Source organism: Fukomys damarensis, unplaced genomic scaffold, assembly GCF_012274545.1.
Source record: "Fukomys damarensis isolate Sample0158 unplaced genomic scaffold, DMR_v1.0_HiC HiC_scaffold_32, whole genome shotgun sequence".
NCBI lineage: Eukaryota > Metazoa > Chordata > Mammalia > Rodentia > Bathyergidae > Fukomys > Fukomys damarensis.
Window position 1 is genome coordinate 39,354,428 of NW_022900944.1, and position 21,966 is coordinate 39,376,393.

General features: G+C 38.2%; 1 protein-coding gene across 2 annotated transcripts in view; it reads left to right on the plus strand.

The window, feature by feature from the left end:
* The window catches only part of Cntnap4 (contactin associated protein family member 4), a 258,872-nt gene that overhangs the window by 180,386 nt on the left and 56,520 nt on the right, over nucleotides 1–21,966 (plus strand). For both annotated transcript variants that reach the window (XM_010609481.2, XM_033757934.1), the window contains 5 exons: nucleotides 3,327–3,433; nucleotides 4,934–5,053; nucleotides 13,205–13,402; nucleotides 18,495–18,651; nucleotides 20,207–20,334. In XM_010609481.2, coding sequence (XP_010607783.1) covers nucleotides 3,327–3,433; nucleotides 4,934–5,053; nucleotides 13,205–13,402; nucleotides 18,495–18,651; nucleotides 20,207–20,334 — 710 coding nt within the window. The remainder of the gene's footprint in view (nucleotides 1–3,326; nucleotides 3,434–4,933; nucleotides 5,054–13,204; nucleotides 13,403–18,494; nucleotides 18,652–20,206; nucleotides 20,335–21,966) is intronic.

A 21,966-nucleotide genomic window follows, 5' to 3' on the forward strand; every position in this document is an offset into this window, starting at 1 on the left:
CTTTCTTTCTTTCTTTCTTTCTTTCACTGTAATTGACTTTAAGCAGGACCAGACCTACACACAGCAGTGTGTATGTAAACACACAAGTACTCACATTCAAGTATTTGCACATGCACTGTACTCATATCTACCAGTGTAGGCATTGCACAAGTCTCTCTCACTCATCTGCACAATGATATGCTCCATGTACAAAAGTTCCTTCAAACTCACATATAATCCTTACATGCTTTTACATAACTCAGGAAAACTCACCACATGCATGTACACACGTGCACACACATATCACACAAACACACACAAGGGCATTCAAAGTTCCTGACATATCCATGCCTTGCTCATACTCTCTCTCTCTCTGTCTCTCTCTCTCTCTGTCTCTCTGTGTCTCTCTGTCTCTCTCTGTCTCTCTCTCTCTCCCCCCCCCATCTAGAAACCCTCCTCTTGATTTGTTGACTTGCATGGGAATGGTCCTGAATCAGGGACTCCAGGTGAAGCAGAGGCCGAGGGCAGAACTGCAGGGAGAGCTGCTCCTCTCCTGGTCCTCACATCTAGGAGTGAAATCTAACTGGGGCTGGTCGTGGGTGATAGGTGTTACAGGTACTTGGGCCTAAACAGTTCATAGAACTGTTGCGTATACTTTTACATATCGACTTTTAAAGAATATTAATTGATTTCGGAAGGTCACCATCTCACTAACCCTTCCCCCGGCCTAGGAAGGCAGAGGGCATCATATGTGTTTGGTCTCGAATGACACTCAGGCTGCAAAGACCCCTGAGAAGAACTAGGGGCTGCTGTGTAATGGTGTCTTCCACCTCCTCATTTCCGAGGCCCCCGTTCTGGGGCTCCCTGGTGAAGTTCCCCAACTTCTTTGTTCATGGTGCCTTACCTCTCTCATGATTTTGACTCTCAAATGATATCCCTGAGACTTTCATTGAAAAAAGTGGTGTTGGTCCAAATGATTTTTTTTTAAAAAAAATTCATTCTTTTTCCTGTTGTTTATTGGTCCATTTAAAGCAAACAATACAGTTCCATTCATCACTGGGATCTTGTAATTTTATATGATACAACTTGGTTCTTATTTTTTTCCCCCATTCCCCTGCCCTCTCTTCACTCCCTTCACCCTAACGGATTTGATGAGTGCTTACGTCCTAACAACTGACTTAACAATGGCAATGCAATCAGTCAAGTGTGTTTGCTAATTGGCACTTATGGAAAGAGGCTTTTGTTTTCCCAGGGAGACTAGGAAACAGTAGCTCTATCCACCTGACTTTTGCATTTTTAAGGGAAGACATGTCTGGTTTTAAAACTGAAAAGAGGTGGAGGAGATTTGTATCACAGAGGGGCAAAAAAAAAAAAATTAAAATTGAAAGTTTTCTAAAGTGAGCCCTCTGAGGAAAGGAAACCTATCTAACATATAGCATAACATATATGAGAGGAAGGTTGAAGCCATCTTAGTCCAACAGCGCAGTTTGACTGGACAGCAGAAATTCCCCAGCGGTTTCTTCCATGCTGCCCTAGGTATCTCCTCAGTTTTTCACTGTGACCCTAAGCCCAAAAGATATACTAACACCTGGGGTCCAAAGGACTTAATAAGTATCTGGGTACTAATAACTTAGAAACCTTTTGAAAAATGATACAAATCCAAAGAGTTATTGTACTACTATATTTAACAAAACTGTACTATATTTGAGAGTCATGTTAAACAAATAGAGTTTACTGCTTTTACCACAAAAACAAACAAAAAATATTGGGTAGCTATGATGGATATATTAATTTGCTTCACTACAGTAATGTTTTAATGAGCTCTATGCAAACCATGTATCTATGTTGTATACACAATAAAATTTATTAATGAAAAATTAACACATAATTAAAATATTTGCTGATAAGCAGAATTATTTAGTAATTGGGCCGTGTGTATGTTGGGAACTACATAACTTAAAGATGTTATGGAATCAGATCAGTGACACTGTTGTTACAGGAAATAATACCAGAGATGAAATATGAAATATTTTCTTCCAACCCATTAACTGTATGATACGCTAAGTTCTTCTTCTCTAGAAACTGAAGAACAAGTCCTAGGAATAATGGAAGTTAAGAGTAGGAAGATATTTATGGATAGGAAAGCTCCTGAGGGGCACATGGGGACCCAAGTGGGGAGCCCAGGGACCCCACTTTACAGAGGAGTTTTATAGGGTGAAGCCCACTTGGGTACAATGTGAGCCACAGCCACGATCATCCAATAAGGTTATCAGTGCAGTCACGTAGGTAATGTGGTCCAACTGGGAAACAAGTCACGTAACCAGCATGGATGGAAACAACAAAGATTCCTTAGGAAATGGTGGGCCCAGAGGTCTCTGGTCACCCACCGGGGTGGCTCATAATTACCTGGACCTCATTAGTCTCAGTGTCTGTTCTTTGAGGAAATATGGAGGAAACACGGTCCGCTTCTCTTTATCTTGAGGCCTGATTTTCAGCTGATACGTCCGTGGTGCACTGTGGTGTGTTTCACCTTTGTCCTGACTCTCAGGAGGACCTAGCCCTGTGTGACTGCCTATAACATTTCTACCTAGCTCATCTTCCTGTAATAGTGTCACTTGCTTGTATTGCTCAGTGTCATTTGACATGGTACAGTACTTGCTTCTTAAAATCAATTATTTAAAAACCCAGCTTCTCAAAGACAGATTGCCATGAAACGAAATGTATTATCATTTAATGTTGGACTGGAGCTACCTCAAGCTATTAAATCACCTTGTGGTAGACAGATGTTAAGGATGACAGTTATTCCTCTTGAAAGTTTAAAATAATGTGGAAGGCCCGTATCTTCCATTCAGCACCCTAGAGCACCCCCAGACTGCCTGGAACACGTACACCCTTCAAATTTCCTCGATCTACAGGCCAAATGAATAAAGAAGTCCTTCCTTGCCACTGACTCCTTTTTTCGCCCCTCTCTTTATTGTTTTAAATGTTCAAATAATGTAGTAATTATGTGTGATCAAATGTTATTTCATGTAAGCTATTAGTATTCCTGGCTCCATCATATATCCACGTTACGGTTTATGTTATGGAAAATAAAGGTCTCTGACATAGTGAGACACATTGAAGATTAAACAGTCACAGCTATCTGGGAACTGGCTGAAATCAGGTGGATTTAATGTCCTGAGGTTTAGCCCTATGGTTAAAGGACCTTAAGTGTTAGTTGTGTTAAATTGACTTTTCGTGTTGTGGTCAATACCCTTCTTTAACACGACCATGCATAAATGACCGACACTTTATGCTGTCTAAAGATGACAAATGACAAATGGTGGTTGTTTCCTCACCTTCTGTAGGTGTTTGCCTAACTATTGTGAGCATGGAGGTGAATGCTCTCAGTCCTGGAGCACCTTTCACTGTAACTGCACCAACACTGGCTACACGGGAGCCACCTGCCATAGCTGTAAGCCACATGCACCTGCTTGTTCTTGCCCTGTGGTGACTTTCTCACTGCCTTCTGCTTTCCGTTGCTGTGTGCATGTGTCTGTCTGTGCCTGTGCACCTGAGTGTTCGAATGTACATCCCCCCACCAAATACCATCGTGTTGGGATTAAGTTTCACATATGGGTTTATGGGGGATGCGACATTCAGTCTATAGCGTGGAATATTGTTTAAATTCTCTTGCAACCCTACTTAATAAAGGTGATGAAGGAAAGTGGACTAGGAAATTCTGATGTCAAACCTAATAGTTAATTTAGTCGAACGCTTTCTAAATGCTATTTGTCTACTATCTTACATACCATAGCTCATTTAATGCTGATGGTCACTCAAATAGGTGGGTACTACTATTATCCTTAGTTAATGCATGAGGTAATAGAGCGCCCAAGAATGGCAACAAGAGGAAGAAATTTCATAGAAAAACTTAAAGGGTATTATCAGTACATTTGGCCAAACGTTCAATGAAAGGTGGGTATTATCAAATCTTATACATGGCAAATATATACTTGTATAATTAAAGCACATTCAATTATGGATCAAAGCACATTGACTCTACTTGTGGGCATATTTCATATACATATTTCTTTTGCTCTGATTTCAATTATCTGGTATTCTTGTTACACCGCATTAGCTAAATTTCTTTTGGAATGACTTTGAAAATTGCTGATGACGAGCTTTGTGACTCATACTTGTTCTATGAAAAAAATGTACTCGCCTATAGTTTATTTATGTGAGGAAGGCGTATACCGACAACTTTATTTACAATGTTTCCATAGCATAATTATTGGACAACAGCAGTTAATTTAAGAAGATTACACTGTTGTGCTTCAAATGTCAGGCTATTACAAAGTGATACTGGAATTAGAAATTCCAAAATGGATGTCATGAGGGTCCACTCCTGGGTAAGACGTAGTAGAAATGGTGCTTCGATAAACTGCTTCTGGTCCAGCCACGATCCCCGCCTTGCTGTGGAAACCGAGGTCTGAGTTGGGGGACCGAGGTCTGGGTTGGGAGCCAGCTGCCCTCATTCTGACATAAAAACCAAAGCATCTGGCCTGTACCCACGTGTTCCCCACCCCACCTTCTGTTTTCATGTTAAAACATTAAATAAAGGACTCACTCCCCCATCCCCCCCCAAAAAAAGTTGCTTAACATTTAAATATAGGTCTTCCCATATTCTTCCTAATGTAAAAATAAGCTGAATTTTTATTCTGATGAAATAATCTCATTTTCTTTTAGTGATAAAAGAATCATAAAATACAATCTCATTCATTTTCTGTCTTAGCATTTTTGTAGCTTAATTTAATTTAAAAATTAAAATTTAATTTAATTTAGTTAATTTTGTTTTAAAGTACACATTTTACCTTTTCCTTTAGCTAGTGTTGTACATACTGAGCCTAAAATTTAAGAGCTGTATTTTATACTCTTTCATTATGATGATCCTTCTCTTGTTTGTTTTCCACAGCTATCTATGAGCAGTCCTGTGAAGCTTATAAACACAGAGGAAATGCCTCAGGACTTTACTATGTAGATTCTGATGGAAGTGGCCCTCTGGGACCATTTCTTCTCTTTTGCAACATGACTGGTAAGCTAATCAACTTTTATTTAATAGTTAAATCTGCATGAACACTTTAAATGTACAAAGTTAAAATTAGCTAAGTAGGAAGTTGGTCTAATTTTGCGACTTGACTAAAATATGTATTGTTTAGTAAAGCAACTGAGCATAAATATTTAAAACATTGAGTTGAGTGGTTGTGATTTTAAATGTATTATCATTTTCTATGCATGTGTGGTCTGTGAAGAACATATAATCATAAATGTTGTCTATCGTGTCCTAAAATAATAAAGTCCTAAAATAGACTTTTTGTTAGAGTAGATTGATATACATAAAAGCTTTGAAAAATATTTACTTTTTAAATGTATGTAAACATGAATTTATATTCTAAAATTTTTACTTACATAAATAATAAACAGTCATGGAACTGTTTGATGAAATTTAATATGATAAAAAAATAAAATGTACCTTACCAATAGAATAGAATAGAATTCCTTTAATTTGGTAGAGTCCCCACAAACACTTATAGCTTATGCAAATTTATAATAAAATAGTGGAAATTTTTTTCTGTCATGAGCATTAGTATCCCTTATGCATCATTGAATTGGAAGCCCTCGCCAGTGCAATAATGCAAGGGAACAAAGTAGAAAAATATAAATATGAAAAAGAAAGACCTATAATTCTTGTTATTCATAGGTGCCTAGGTTATGTATGGGAAATCAGTCTGGAGATTCCTCACAAAAAGTAAAACTAGAAGTTCCATTTGACCCAGCTATGCCCCTGTAGGTATCTTTCCAAAAGACTTAAAGATATCATATTACAGTGATCCTTGCATACCCATGTTTAGAGCAGCACAATTCATAATAGCTAAATCTTGGAAGTGGCCTATGTGTCTGTCAACAGATGAATGGATAAAGAAAATGTGGTATTGACACCTGATTGAGTATTATTACTCTCCCATAAAGATAACCTTGAGTCATTTGTAGGAAAATGGATCACATCGAGACCATAATGTCAAGTGAAATAAATCAGACACACAATCTTAAAACACATATTTTCCTATATGAGAAACTCAAATTATAAGTAGGGAGTAAAATAAAAGATAGACAATAAGAAGTGTGGAGAGAGACTGATCTTTCTCAGATTGGAAGAGGATCAAGAGATGAAGGGAAGGGGAGAAAAGAAAAGGTGAAAAAAGAATTAAGATGTGTTATGTACCTCAACTAGCTCCGTACAAGGAGTGTGGCCTGCAGACATGTACTCATAAAGAAATTTTAAAAAGAATGCTTGAAATGATCTACAGTAAACTACTATAATTTTAGTTTATCACTGAATGCAAAGTCAGTGCAAAATTAATTTTATTTCTAGATGCCAGCAGTAAGCAATTAGAAAATATTATAGAAGATCATATTTTCAGTAGCATGAAAAATATTAAAAACATGCAGTAAATGTAATGAAAGATTTGCAAGGCTTCTACACTGATAGTACAAAATACTACTAAAATCAATTGGCATTCTATATAAATTGAGTAATATAGAATTTTCATTAATTAGAAAAGGCAACATTGTGTAACACCAATTCTTCCAAACTTCATATTGATTTAATGCAAACCTAAAATCAATCTAGGTATTTGTTTGTAGGTTGGTGTGATTATTTTGGTGAAAATGAGCAAGCTCATCCTAAAACAAATAAGCAAATATAAAGGAATAGGGGTCTGTGGATTTAGCTCAGTGGTGCTGCCACCTGCCTTGCAAGTGCAAGGTCCTGAGTTTGATCCCTGGTACCCCCACAAAAAAGCAAAACAAAACAAAACAAAAAAAAACACAGCTGGAAACAAAATAAGTAAGTATATCAATAAATAATCTATAAACAAATTCACTCATACATGGTTGATTAACTTTTTTTCCAAGATAATATTGATGTACACACAAATGGCTCTGTTAAGTATAAAAATTTGAAAAGACTTCACAAAGAAAAAAGGAAAGCTTTGCCAATGTAAGATAGGAATTCAAATGTCAAAAATTTCCCATTTGGATAGGTTGGATATGGGTGAGATTTAACCCTATACCACTACAAACCTGTGAGTTCTGTGCTGCCAAAAATGTGTCTTGAGTCATTCACGTACACTTGTAATACAAAGTTTTGATTTGAAAATTAGATAGTTCTAAGTCGATGAAGCTTTAAGAAACACACACACACACACACACACACACACACACAGACACACAGAGCTGATTCTCCTTATTTGCAGTAATTATGTTCTACAAAGTCACCATGGACACTGGATTAGCAAATACTAAACCTTTCTCCTACAGGGAAATACAGTAAGAGGCTTCTGAGTGCCTCTCATAACGATGTTCTCATTTATCAATAAATATTTCATCATGTTTTATGTGTAGTTCAGGTTAAAGACACTTTATTTAATACACATATATGTGACTTAAACATGAACTCAGCACCATTAGCCTTGTAAATCATCCCTGAACAGCGCTTATCTAATGCATGTCACAGCCTTTTTATACTTAGGAACACTCAACAGCACCTCAGTAATATCAGAGGGTCATTTGAAACGACAAAAGCATCACCTGGAAGCACAAAACTGTGAAAAATGTGTCACAAAATAGACCACAAATAGAACATTGGTTTACACACTGAGAGTTGAAACGAGAGACAGGCACCTGCTTGCAGAACTTCAGCTGGGGTTGTGTGTATTGGATACACATATTTTTTGCTGCTCTGTGCATGTCTCCAGATGACCGCAAAAATGTTGGTGCTAAAATACACCTTAGCAGTGGGCAAATTCACGAAGGAGGAGGGCCGGCTGTCTCTCGTCTGTCTCTTATATTTACTGTGGGCAATCATTCAGTAATGTATTGGCCCTATGTGATTGCTGAATTACATTTGCAAGTTTTTAAAAGCAGAGATACCAGTATTCTCAGAGACAGGCACGTGCATCCAGACGCTCTGGAATAGCAAAACATAGTCAAACACAAGTGACAGCCCCAGAATATACCAACCCTTAGGGGTTACAGCTTCAAACTCTCCCCATTTGTCAGGTTCTCCAAGTGAGGAAACCCAGACTCAGGAAGTGGAAGGGCAGCCGGCTAAAAATAGGAGCTGGGGGAGGTAGGTCAAGAAATAGACCCTCGCTCTCTTTTCTCACAGCGTGAAGCCTTTTCCACTAGAAACGCTGCCTTCTGTCACGGACTCTTTACTTGTATCTTCCAGTTATCCAAATCCGTACAGCAATTGTGAAACTAAGACAAAAAAAATGCTGAATCTGCAACCCCCAAATGTGTGACCTGTATGAGAAAGCCCAAGCCTAGAATTAGTGTCATTCAGATGATTTTGCATGGATTAAAATATCTCTAAGCATTACAAGCTAAACAATATAAACAAAAACATCTATTTTGAATGGGTAATTTCCCAAACTATGCTAAAGACTGAAATCTCTTTGTGAATAGAGTATTCTAAATATAGTTTTAAAATACTTAGGTTCGGATAAATCCCAGTGGTTGTCCCCACTGAGATGCAGCGGGTTGTTTTCTGTGACACTAAACTCAGTGCTTTTTTCTGCAATATGATAATTTTGTGTTCAAGGAGTTTTTCATCATCAAACATTGCCTTGTAAGGACAACTGTACAGGGGGGAGAAACTGATGAGCACTAGAGCAATGAGTGGCTTTTAAGTAGAGCGAAAATGGAAATTCTATGCATTAAACTTTCCACTTCCAATTGCACCATTACTGAGATTCTTGGGTTTGGTTTCCCTGACTCAGGAAATTCAGAGACCACGGTTCAAGTCTCTGTATCATCACCAAACACCCCGTGTCATTCAAGCGTAAGGCGTGTAGCATAATTATTTTTACTTCAGAGATTTCAGTTTTAAAGACTTCTCAATAGCTAAGAAGTTAGTGATCAGCTGTCAGTATTCAGAGGTAGCCATGTGGGTTGCTCCAGAATATTCGGTCTACCTCCCTTTCAACCTTCCTGCTTTCCTCACTTTTCCACCTGTTCTTCTAGTCTTTATCACATCTGTCACCCTCACCTATTTATTAAGCATGAAGCCACCACAGCTTGCAACGAACTGTGTTGCTTAAACAGCATATTTTTTTCTTTGCGCTGTTATCACACTAAAAAATAGCAGTCAGCCTAAGGTAAATCGAGTTCTTAATTACTCAGTAGCTTTATTTACAATTCATATTATTAGAAATCTCTTTAAGGACAGACACTAGTAAGCCCAAATTACCACCCTATTTTTTAAACTTCATAGATTTTTCTGTCTGTTTTAGCAATCTCTTGTTATTCATTTTCCCATGTCTCCTTAGCTCACAACCCCTGTTGCATTTAGGGAAGGATAATTTTCAAGAAGGCAAAATCATGACTCACATACAGATATGAAAGTAAGGGCTTAAAAACATATTTTAGAAAGATATCAATACGTTATTAATGAAGAAACCTTTAAGCTGTTAAAACCGGTTCAAAAGAGAATCCAAAGCACAGACACATAGCTGCTTGAGGAATGTTGAAACGAGTGTGCTGTGGGGAGGGAAGGCCGACTTCCTCCGCGGTGGAGCGGAGCCGAGGAGTCAGTAGGACCTCCACCAGCTGGAAGCTGTTTGCTTATGCACAAGAATCACTACCTTGAAGGGAGCTAACGCTTGCCTTTCTAAGCACCCCCCCGCCAAAAAATATCCACAAAGCAATCCTACCAATTTAGGTTAGAGGGTGATTAAACTTAGGTTAGGTTAAAGGATGATTAAATGTAAATGTGTTTGAAAGTTAAAGATAGTAAATTCTCTTGGGAGATTTAAGGGCTTATCTCCTGCAGTGTGTTGTCCGCTTTCTGAGAGTAATAAAAACCTAAGGATTTGTACCTTTCCCCTTGGAGATGTGTTACCGCCCAGAATACAAGTCCCGCCCTGACTCTACGGAGGGAGCAGGTGCACCAGTCACCCACTGTCAGCTGCAAGCCCCCCAATGTTGGCTGGCTCTCTTGGGGTGAAACCTTGGGTGTACCTGGCATGATTGTAACAGTCCATGGGAAGCTGGGCTGTGAGGAATCCATGCTGTTGAGATTCCCTGTGTGTAAATAGGTTCTGGCCCAATACCCCAAATCCCTGGTGTTTGTTAGGATAGGTAGATGGATAAATTAAAAGAAAGATAGATACACAGTTCCAGGGAGATATCATTTGTATATGAGAAAGGACAGCTTGTTAAATTACATGTAGAGTAACATCTCATCCCCTCCACAGTTCCAGACCTGACTTTGCAATCCTGTCAGTGACCTACAATTTGCACTTATAAAATAAGTCAATGTCAGTGAAAGTTGCCCAGCCACCATGGATGAGGACCTGATAACCTGAAAAGATATGCTGGCATCTGGACACCACATTGTTTTCATTGATTTGTTTATTTCTTCATTGTCCCAACATGTGTCTTCTGCATGTTCTGCCAAACCTTGGAAGGAAGAAGAAGACACCACGACTAGTATGTCAGAGACTGCTGGGTGTGGTGGTGCATGCCTGTGATCCCAGCACTCTGAGAGGCGGAGGCCAGGGGATGGAAGTTTATACTTACCCTGGGCAACTTAGTGACCAAGCAAGGCCTTGTCTCAAAGTTAAAAAAAAAAAAATTAAGAAAACAGTTGGGGATGTATTTTATTAAGTCTTTTTTTTTTTTTTTTTTTTTTTTTTTTTTTGTACCGGGGATTGAACTTGGGTCCTTGCACTTGCAGGGCAGGCCACCGAACCACTGAGCTAAATCCCCCCTGTGGGGATGTATTTTAGTGTGAAGAACCTGGGTCCAATCATAGTAACACACACACACACACACACACACACACACACAAACACACATGCTGCATATCAGAAATTATTTCATAATGAGAGCAATAAAACAAATCACAAAACATTGTATTACAAATTGTGATGAAGTCGATGACTTCCATGGTTATTATTTCTAGATGGGTGTTTACAGATATCTCAGGGAACACAAGCCTCTCTGAAAGGACAGGGGCTCTCAGCTGCAATCTCCAGACATTTCCCCATGAAACCCACACAAGAGAGGGCACCTGGCTGCAGGGTACCTGCTTGCATTGCTCAGAATCTACTGTCACAGTTTCATGGCATCTTCTTTGCCTTGGAAATCTAGAGTCTGATAGGTGTGGCATTGTTTAACTTTGTGACATTTTTAATTAGAAAGTAAAACTGCCTACAGAAGCTATCATATTGAAATAAGTTAGAATTTGCAAAGGAGACATTTATACGAACTGCCCTTTAATGGTTGCCTCTCATCGTGGCCTCCATTTCTTATCACACTCTAAAAGCCCTTTAGATTCCTGTGTTCATTGTGACCCAGGGGATGTGACACTACAGAGAAGTTCTCCTCAGTGTGACCCAAAGGCACAGAGACAAAGGCCTCAAGCTGGCTTATGGTGTTGCTCTTTTGGCAGCTACTCTTTCACACCACTGTTTCCCTGCAAGAGAAGGTGAACAGTTTTCTTCTGAACAATACAAGCACAGTCCAGCAGAATTGCGGCTGACAGATTTGCCTGCTTAATAATAACCTTAAACTTCCAACAGCCATGGCTGAGTTGGCTAAAATGAGAGGATTTCCAACCTACTCTGTTGCCCAGTTCTGCTAATGTATTTTTCAAATTTGGCAACCGAGGCTCAGATTTTACTTGACTTTCTTAAGGCACAGATCCACGGCAGATCTGCAATCACATCTCCTGATGCTCTCGACCTTGTCCTGCTGGCCACCCATGATTAAATCTGGTAGCTTATAGATCATGTCCTCTTTGAGCAAAGGATTCTACTGATAAAACTCAAGGGCAGTGATGGTGAACCTTTTAAAGCTTTCAGGGTTACAAACAGTATGCTGCAGCACGCGTGCCGTAGGTTCACCACCACTGCTCTAGCGTGAACTGGAACGCAAGGGGGAAATAAAAGTATCAGCTATTGTTTCCCACAGAGGAAACGATCCACACACAGAAGGCCATAAGACTTCCCTGTCTCCAGCAGCTGACCTCACCATCCCGATGACTATAGGAGGGCGGGAGTGAACATTTTCAAAGTCAACCTCATAATCTTGTTTGCATGCTTGAGTCCCATGAATATTTTAGTTAGAAAGAGGGAAAAACTCTATCAGCTGATTTTTCTCTTAATTTGTAATATTCTTCTGTACCACAGAAAAGTTGTGACTAACAGCGTGCAAGTAGGAGAGTTTTGACAACTCCCGATCTGTTTTTTACTTATTGAACCAGAGGCCTTCTGATCAATCTGTTCCCATGCCTGCATGTACTGTAGCAAATATAGCACAAAAAGGCAAGAGTGAGGGTGGGTACAGACACATGCAGTTTCTGTTACAAACACGGTGGGATTTTAATTTCTTCTCGGTAATTTTGACAATCATTATGATGGATTCCAGACTTTCAGGTACCAAGAGCAAAAGCTCTTTACTTTCAGTGTTAGTTGAGTTGTTCTGTTAGATGTGTTCATTTCCAGAGTGACTTCCCCACTGCATTGCCAAACTGTACAGAGCACATGGTACCAAAATGAATATTTGGAAATTTTATATAAAAGAAATAGTTGTATACCCACAATTACATGTTGATTTTCTTTTTGCTGGTAACATGAATACTTCATAAGACCAATAAAGGAATTTGCTTACATTATATAATACAAAATATTTCACCATTTATAGCATGTACCTTGTTTCGCATTGTAACTTCATCAGATTCTGGCTACATCAACCATCAACAATGTTTTGCAATTGTAGTAGGTAGCATTTTTCTCGCTTGAAGGAAAATAAAATAATGATTCATCTTTTAAGAAAGGTAAAATATCAGATTTGATGATATGAGATGTATCACAAAAATATAATAATCAAATTTTCTAATAGTTTTCATCATAAATATTGTCTTGCTAAATAAAATGAGAAAGGAAAATAAAATTACCATCAATGCATGGTGACAGTATACATTTCCGGGAAAAGAGTTACTTTACTATAATTTCAAATTTTTGAGAATCCATTTGTGTTGAATCTAACTTCTCAGAGAGGTTAGATGACTAGAAAAATCTGACTCAGATAAAAGGTGACTTTGATTTTCTTTATTTATTTTAACTTTTGCAGACTAGTGATGGTCTCCTCTCTTTCTTCCCCCATTTCCGCATACAAGAAACGGCATGGACCGTCATACAGCACAATGGCTCTGACTTAACAAGAGTCAGAAATACTCACCCAGGGAACCCATATGCTGGGTTTTTCGAGTACATGGCCAGCATGGAGCAACTCCAGGCCACGATTAACCGTGCGGAGCACTGCGAACAGGAGCTTGCTTACTACTGCAAGAAGTCACGGCTTGTGAGTCAGCAAGGTAAGGAAACCGAGGCATCTGTCCTGCCCCCTGTGGCGCACAGTGCAATCCCTCAGCCGGCTCCTGAGGATTTCAGTTCCACCCAGGTGCTGAGGAGTGGACTGCATGCTTAGCAAACATGTCACAGTCTGGAAGTCATAGAGATGCTGTTGCCGGGAGAAAAGAACAAGGTCAATTTGCATTGAGCTTTGTTCAAAGCTTTGATTGCTTTCAGGCTCTCCTCCTGGCCTTAATGGGATAACTCTACAGTAAGGCTTCCTTCTGATCCTCTGAGAAAGCTCCGTGTTTATCCTTCTAAAGGGCAAGTGACACCTAAGCTTCATTTTATCATGAAAAAGAGCTAATGCAAATATGACTTCATTTCTGAAAGTGACGATTCGGTGTGGCTCTTTTTCATGAATTGTTGACAGTTCACCTGTGGGTATAATTGAAAATTAGAAAAGGCTGCTGCTGAACACAGTTGATTCAGTAGCTCAAGGAGGAATCAGAAAACCAGCTTTTTTGTGTGATATCGGGCACTCAAACCAGAGGCATTCTGCTACTGAGCTACATCCACCTCTCTTGTTACTTTTATTTTGAGACAAAGTCTACCAAACTTTAAGCTTAAACTGGCAGTTCTTCTACCTCAGTGTCTCAAGTGGCCCAAGTCACAGGAATGTGCCACTGCACCTGGCAGGAAAAACAAACAAACATCGTAATCCTTTCTTTCATTCTTCCAAGAACAAGTCTCCTAAATTGTGTTTTGGGGTTCATACCTTTCGCTCTTTAGAATCTCTCAAGAGGTCAGGGTATCTCAGATCCCCGCTCTTCTGCCTTAGAGTAGGCCCTATCCTGTAAGGAAGACGTTGTCCTTGGATAAGTGTGCGAGCCTTCTCGCTGCCCAGATTACTGTCTCTCTGTATCTTCTAACCAGGTGATACGTAGCTCAGGACGTGAATCTTCATGGAGATTAAGTTAACCTTTAAGAAGCTCCGCTTCTATCGTGACGCTCCTCCATTTAAGAAGCTCTTCTGTCTTCTGCTGCTCACTCATCCAACACAGACCTTCGGCCCGGAGCCGAGGACTGTGTGTTCCAGTCAGACCTGCTCATGCAGCCTTTGTCCTGACCCAACATACTGTTTTGTAGCAGTGATACTTAGGGGCGTTTTTGTTGAGATGTTATTAGAGAAGATTCTAGGAGATCTGTACAATAAAGTCACTTCATTAATGTTCACGCCTGGTTTTATCTAGTTCCAGGGCTACAGTTCCACACAGAGCAGTAAGAATTATTAAAAATGTGTTTCACGTGAATATTTTGTCCTATGGATGGTCCGTCCACAAAAATGTTGAGCTCTTTTGTGGCATTTCAACCTTTCATTTCCAATTAAGCATGAAATACTAGATTATTTTTTCTCCTATACCTGAGTTTCTTCCTACCCTTTTCCCCTGCCTTTTTCAGAATATCCTCCTTTGGTTTTTTATCCCTCCAACCCCATCTTACTTGGCCCATCTTAAATCTTATCTTCCCCTAAAAATTCAGTCCTATCTGTGAATGAGGATCAGACAGTAGCAGTGCAAAATTATAATGTTTATAGGTCGGGGGAGCGCTAACTTTGGGTTCCACATCAGTTGTTTTCTGCATGTGGAACTTAGGTGAATCTTTGATTCTTCAGATGAATGAATTCAGTGATTAATCTCAGTCTTTGCTTTCACACCTCTGAAATGATGCCAGTAAAGCCAACCTCACAGGGCTGTGGTGATGCATGGATAGCATAACTCATACAGAGCTCAGGAGAGTGAGCACCTGTCATTTCCGGCTCTACAGGGCATTGTGATTATAGTTTAGTTTTGTGAGTATAGTTTAGTAAGGAATTGATTATTCATTGTTGCTGAATGTTTCTCTTATGTTGCTTGGCGTGATCTTTTCTGTGTTCACCCTTGTTGTCATAAATGGTAAATGGCAGGATTTTCTTCCTTTATAAAGCTGAACACTATTCCATTGTGTATATTTTCTTATTCCATTCACCTGTCAGTGGACATTTAAATTATATTCATATCTTGGCTACTGTGAATAAGGCTGCAATAATTATGGAGCTCTCTTTGAGGTAATGGAGGACCTTTTGCTAAGTGAAATGAGCTAAACATAGAAAGACAAATACTTCATCATTTTTTTTTTATATGTGAAATCTAAAAGAGTTGAATACATGGAAATAAGAGAGTGAAAGAGTGGCTCCTTGGGGCCAGAGGAGGGAGAGTGTAAAGATGTTTGCCAAAGAGTGAAAACTTTATAATTGATAGTGGTGTCTGGAAGTAATAGTGTACATCTTGGCTGTTTGCAATACACACATACACAGAGGTTCTGTGAAGTGACAGATATGATAATTGGTGTGACTGTAGTAAGACTCATTTCGCAATGTATGCAGACATCAAAGCATCATGCGGCACACCTTGGATATATATAAATTTTATTTGTCAGTTTTACCTAAATAAAGCTGAAATAAATGAAACAAAAGGAAAGACAATCTTCAAAGTCACAGGTGAGCCAAATGGTAATAGACTCACGAAACAAAATCCCCAGAGAGATAGGAGCAAATACCACACAGATTAAAGTGATGATGAACATGAAAAAATGTCACCCTGGTGGCCGGTAGCACTCATGAACCTCCTTGGCTCTTTGAGCCAGCCCTGAGAACCCCTGGTAAAGACAGCAGAAGACTCCAAAGGCCAAGAGGCAGGGGATGATGGTAATGTTAGGGACAGTGCTTTCCTCAGGTCCATGATGCTCACACTCCTACGGGATGTGAGGTACAGGTTGAAGTAAGACCGAAAGGGAGATAACGATCTACATTCTGAGGTCTCAATAAGAAATACGGGACAGAAGAACAGGAAAGCGGTATTCAGTTTAGGGTTTCCAATCTCAATACATTAGCAGTTCCAGATGATAATAAGGCCATAACAAGATAAAGTGGAATGTTATAAGATATGTGTTTTCATCAGCTAAGGACCTGTGCCTTAGCACAATGAAAAGAGGGATTACTGGGACTCTTTAAATCAGAGTTTAGAAAATGGAAAATGGAATGTTCTAACTGATCACTAGCACTTTTTAATTTAAATTTTGAATTTTAATTTCACATGATTTCTGAAATTCATTCTCATAAGTTATTTACATTATTTAGTGCTTTTTAAATCAGTAAAATATTCGGTGATGTCCATTTTATAGGGAAGATAGGAAACTTAGATGAGAAAATATGATTTTGTATTTAGGAATAATTTCTGTCTATGAACATGTGCAGTGTGACAAAAAACTAGACTGAATGTTTACATTTCATTTAACAAATTGTTGTAGTAAAAGACACATTGATACTAATCCCCCTTAAAATAGCCTCTCTACTTCTCATACACCTCGCCATTTTTCTTGCTACTTTTTCGAGCAGTTCTGGAAGTGATCTCTGGGGAGTCTTAGCTCTGCTGTCCTGCCGGCCTCCATGTCCTGAAGCATTCATACGTTTATCATTCATATGTCCATGGTCATTTTGACCTTGGGGAAGAGCCAGAAGTCATAGTGTCAGGTCTGGTGAACAGGTAGATGAGGATACATTGCGAGGTTTTAAACATATGATTAATGAAGGGTGATATAAAAATATGGTGAATTAAATAAAAATGTTAAAATGTTTAAATAAAAATATTCATTGCAATAAAAGAAACATTGCCATGAATCCTCTTCAAGATCCTCAAAATTCTCCCCTCCTCTCGAACACATCTATTCCATAATTCTTGGCAATGTGTTTTCTATTCTGATAAGATTATTTTTTAAAAATTAATCACTCACTGTATTTTTGATCACCCCTTGGAATCCTCTCAACTGTGTATTAACATAGATCTTGTACATTTGACCTTTTGTTGATGAGTTAATCATATAAATACAAATATGAAAACTCAATATTAGTACTTTTATGTGTAACTCAAGCTTCCAACATGCTTGGTTTTCTCTTTTTCTGTTTCTCTTTCTTTACATGGCTGGATAGCCTGTCTGGTAATGTGAGGAGAAAGATTGTCAGCATTAGCAAGAGGCAATCTGATAGTAAGTTAAAATGAACAATGACATTTGTAAGTAAGGGGGAAAATTAGTAAAAGAACCAGATTCTCAGTGGGGCTGATGGTGACAATTGAAAGGCTTGAAAGTCAACAGAAAAATGATAACATACCTCTGAGGAGCTGAGGGATCTGACGTTTGCTTGCAGTCTTCTCCTGCACTACTTCTTGAATGTTTATAATTTTTTCTTTGCATATTTTCCCCAAGATATATTGCCTACATGCCTCAGTTCCCTTTCTACAAATCTTCGCTTCAGTGTTCTGTTTGTCCCTTGCTTGAGTTCCTTGGCATCATCTTTAGTCTTCACTCTGAGTAGGAGCTGGTAGCTGAAGATTTGTTGTAGAAAAAGATGCATCTGGCTAATGGAAACTTCATTTTAGTGTAATATGCGCTTGAGGCGTGAAGATCTTTCAGTGTTCTTTCTCTAGCCTCCAAATAAATAGCCATGCCTGTAAATGGAAGAGAAAACACAGTCTTCCAAATAAATCTTCAATCATGATGTGGGAGTACCATGCCAGGCCTAATGTTTAATCCACAGCTCACACATTTTAGTCAATAAATACATGAGAAAAATTAGTAACTGTACAAAACATTCCATAATATTTTAATGGAACATTTCATAATTTTAGATCAATTTGGTTTTGTTATGTTAATTATCGAATTTCATGTTTTGATGCCAGTTTGTTTCAAAAATTATTTTTAAAGAAACTGCATGTATGAACTACTCTCGCTACATTTTTTTTAGCGATGATGCTTAAATTTAAATTTCTGGCTTCTCTGCTCAAAGAAAAAAAATGTATATAAAGCTAACTGATGATAAATTATCTTGAAAAAAGTCACCAGGAAATGTCATCAGGTAGAGTGTTTAGGATATCCTTATGTCATATTGATCTTTCTTTTTTTAATGATTTAGGAGTAAAGGTCTTGTGCTCGCTTTAGCAGCACATATACTAAAATAGGAATAAAGGTCTTTATGCTTGCAGGGAAGTAGATGTTACATATTTCACATTTGTCTTTCAGATGGAACCCCTTTCAGCTGGTGGGTTGGAAGGACCAACGAAACACAGACTTATTGGGGAGGTTCTGTGCCTGACCCTCAAAAATGTACTTGTGGATTGGAAGGGAACTGCATCGATGACCAATATCACTGCAATTGTGATGCTGACCGCAGCGAATGGTGATTGTCTTGTAATTTCCTTTTTCAAGATACAATTTCTTAAGTTAGTCCCTCAATGTATGTATACCAAGTTAGCGCTGTGAGAAACAAATAATAGTAGTTTAACCCTGAATGTTAATTAAGTTCAAGGCCTTTTTTGTTTTTTTTTTTGTTATTTTTCATTCACCACAGGTCACGTCCATTTTATTTGCGCAGTAGAAGGAAGTAAAGGCATCTGTTATGTATGAGTCAGTTATTCTTGTTACAGAAATGCCTCAGTAGGTAATCCCCTTATTTTCAAAATATATTGACAGCCAATTACGAAAGCATAATTCATCAACAATCTGTGAAGTTCGTGATTTAACTATGTACCTGTAAAAAAGAATATGAAGTCCTCAAGGAACAATAACAAAATTCAAGAATCTTTATAATGTATCTAATATCCAGAATAATAGTACAGTTACTGAATATTTCAAGAGAAGAGTGTATTTTGCTCTAAAGTCCAGAAATTAAAGAAAGCTATAAAGACAAACTCTGGGGGCACAGAAAAATATTAGCAAGAAAAAACTTTAAAGTAATTATTGTTGATATATTTAAAGACTTAAAGGTAAAAATAATTATAATAAATGTGGAAGGAATTTTAAGCAAATATGTGAAAACTACATTAGACGACAAAATATAAAATTTAGAATATCAGAGTACACTATCTGAAATGAGAAATTGTAATAGAAATTCCAAGAGAAGTAATGTCAAATGAAAATTCAGATATTCAGGAAGGTATCAAGTGGTCTGGAAATTGGAATAGTCTGGGTGAATATAAAAGCCCAGTGTTTACATTCTTTTTTATTACAAAAATAAGATTCACTATTTAATTGTATTGCATAGCTTATAATAGATGGATTTAAATAATAACAATAGCATAAAAAACAAGGATGCGAATGAGGAATATAGAATAAATTAACCATCAGAAAACATCTAACATTTTATCCTGTTAGACAACATAAAATATAAGTAGGCCTTGGTAAAGGAAGGATGCATTTTGTAATTCATGAAGTGAACATTAAAATACAATGGAGAGTTTTAGCTAAAAGTTAATAGAGAAAATAAGGTTGAATACAAAGCAGTATGCAGTAGACCAGCAGGAGGGAACAGCCAAGAGGGAACAAAAATACAAGAAATCACATGAGAAAAATCAACAAATAGCAAAGCGTTAGGCCTAAGTGCCCAGGATCAGTCATTACACTAAATATTAATGAATTAACCATCTTGGTCAACAGCTAGACAGAGTGGCCCACTGAATTAAAAAATCCTCTACCATATTCAAATTTATATTATTAGTTTTATATCTAATTTATATTTTATATCCTATATTTTAATATCTGCAAGAGACTTTAAGATGTTAGTATATTTTATATGCCCAAATGAGTAGTTGGATACACAGTCTTTGGGAAATGTGCAAATTTAGCTTAGACCATCTTGGCTTTGAAACGCAAAGAGAACTATTATTTATTTTAGAATTACATTAATCAGAATAATTTTAAGAATTGTTTTGTTACTACTGTTTTTCTTTTTTTAGGACCAATGACACTGGATTCCTTTCTTATAAAGAACATCTGCCAGTAACTAAGATAGTGATCACAGACACGGGGCGGCCCCACTCAGAAGCAGCCTATAAACTAGGGCCACTAATCTGCCAGGGAGACAGTAAGTGGTTGCAGTGTTTTGTGAACATGTCTGAGGAAAATGATATCACTTAAGCATTGTGTTTCTATCACAGGACGACTGATCAGACTTTCACTGTGAAAACCCATAAGTATGTTGGAAACTTTCTTTCAGTCAATCAGCATAGAAGTACCCCCATGAAATACAAAATGTGTGATAAATGTGGGGGCGGCAAATGCTGTTAGGCTTCTAAATGAAAGAAACCACTGGCATTTTCAATTTAATTGATTCTTCACTGTATTCGAACATTCCTAAATTTCTACATATCATTATCTACACAGGAAAGTCTCAATGCTGTACAAAATTGTTTAGAATTCATATGAATTTCCTACTGTTAGGCCTGAGGTAAAATTAAATCATCAGTAGACTCAAAAGTCAACTTGATCAGCCGTATTTCAATTTTTAATTCTTTTAGTGTGTGTGAGTGTGTGTGTGTGTGTGTGTGTGTGTGTGTGTTGACTTTAAACCAATGAGGCATACTGTTTCTTGCATTCAACATATTTGCTTGCTAAGTCAGGGTTTTAAAATTCTGACACTGTTTGTAAACACTCACATGCATATTTTCAGCAGGGGATAAAATGAGTACATGCATCCATTCATAGATTGTTAACTTTCTGAAATCAATTATCTTAGAGGTAAATGGAGTAATTATGTGTGCTTTTAGTATTTCCAGAACTTAAAAAGGAAATAGAAGAGATACCTGTTTATATTTAAAACATAGTCTAGAATCAAATTTCATTCTGGGGCTCCACCAAAGAAAAGATCTGACCACCCCAGCAGATACAGGGGCACACACAGCAGAAGCTGCTTAGTTAAAAAGCAAAGATGATTCTGGCCTATAAAGATTATATACTCATTGTATAAAGCTGTCTGCTGTTATACCACCTTCTCTGATGTTTATCGTCTCTACTTTCTGTCTGCCATGGTTGTGCAGCCACATGAAGATGACACAGGATATTTTGTAGAGAGAAAAATTATGTGCAAATAGACGAGATTATAAACCCAGGATGCATCCAGGGAGCGTAGTGATTTTTCATGGTTGTAGAGAACTTCTGTATACCCTATGCAGCTTTCACAGTGTACTCTCATCTGAACAAGAGGCTGGCTTCCTTTGTCTTCTTTATTCCATTTGATGCAGTCCCTGGGAATCAGTCTGCTCTGCCTAGGATCACTACCAATTCTGTCCTTTAAATTTCTTGTCCCCAAATTCTCTGCTATGAATGTAAGTGCATAACATCTATTTCTTTGGAGCAATGATTCTCCATCCAAGGTGCCCCTCCTCCCAGTGGTCATTAAGCAACGTGTGGAGATGTTTTGTGTTGTTGCCAGTGGGAGGTGGCTGCCTTTGGGCCTCTAGGAAGAAAGGCCAGGGAAGCTGCTAAGCATCCTGTAAAAAATTCATGGGACAGCCCTCCCCAGAAGCCTTACCTGCTGTAAAGCACCAGTCATGCTGAAGCTGAGAAACCAGAGCATTCGCCTCTTGTGACCATAAGTACAAGAAGAGGGCAACAGCATCAGCACTGAGAATTTACACAGCATTTAGAAGCCCACTAAGTAATCTGTGATGTATTAATGAAACAACTATTGAGTATTTGGATTTCTTATCTCCTACAT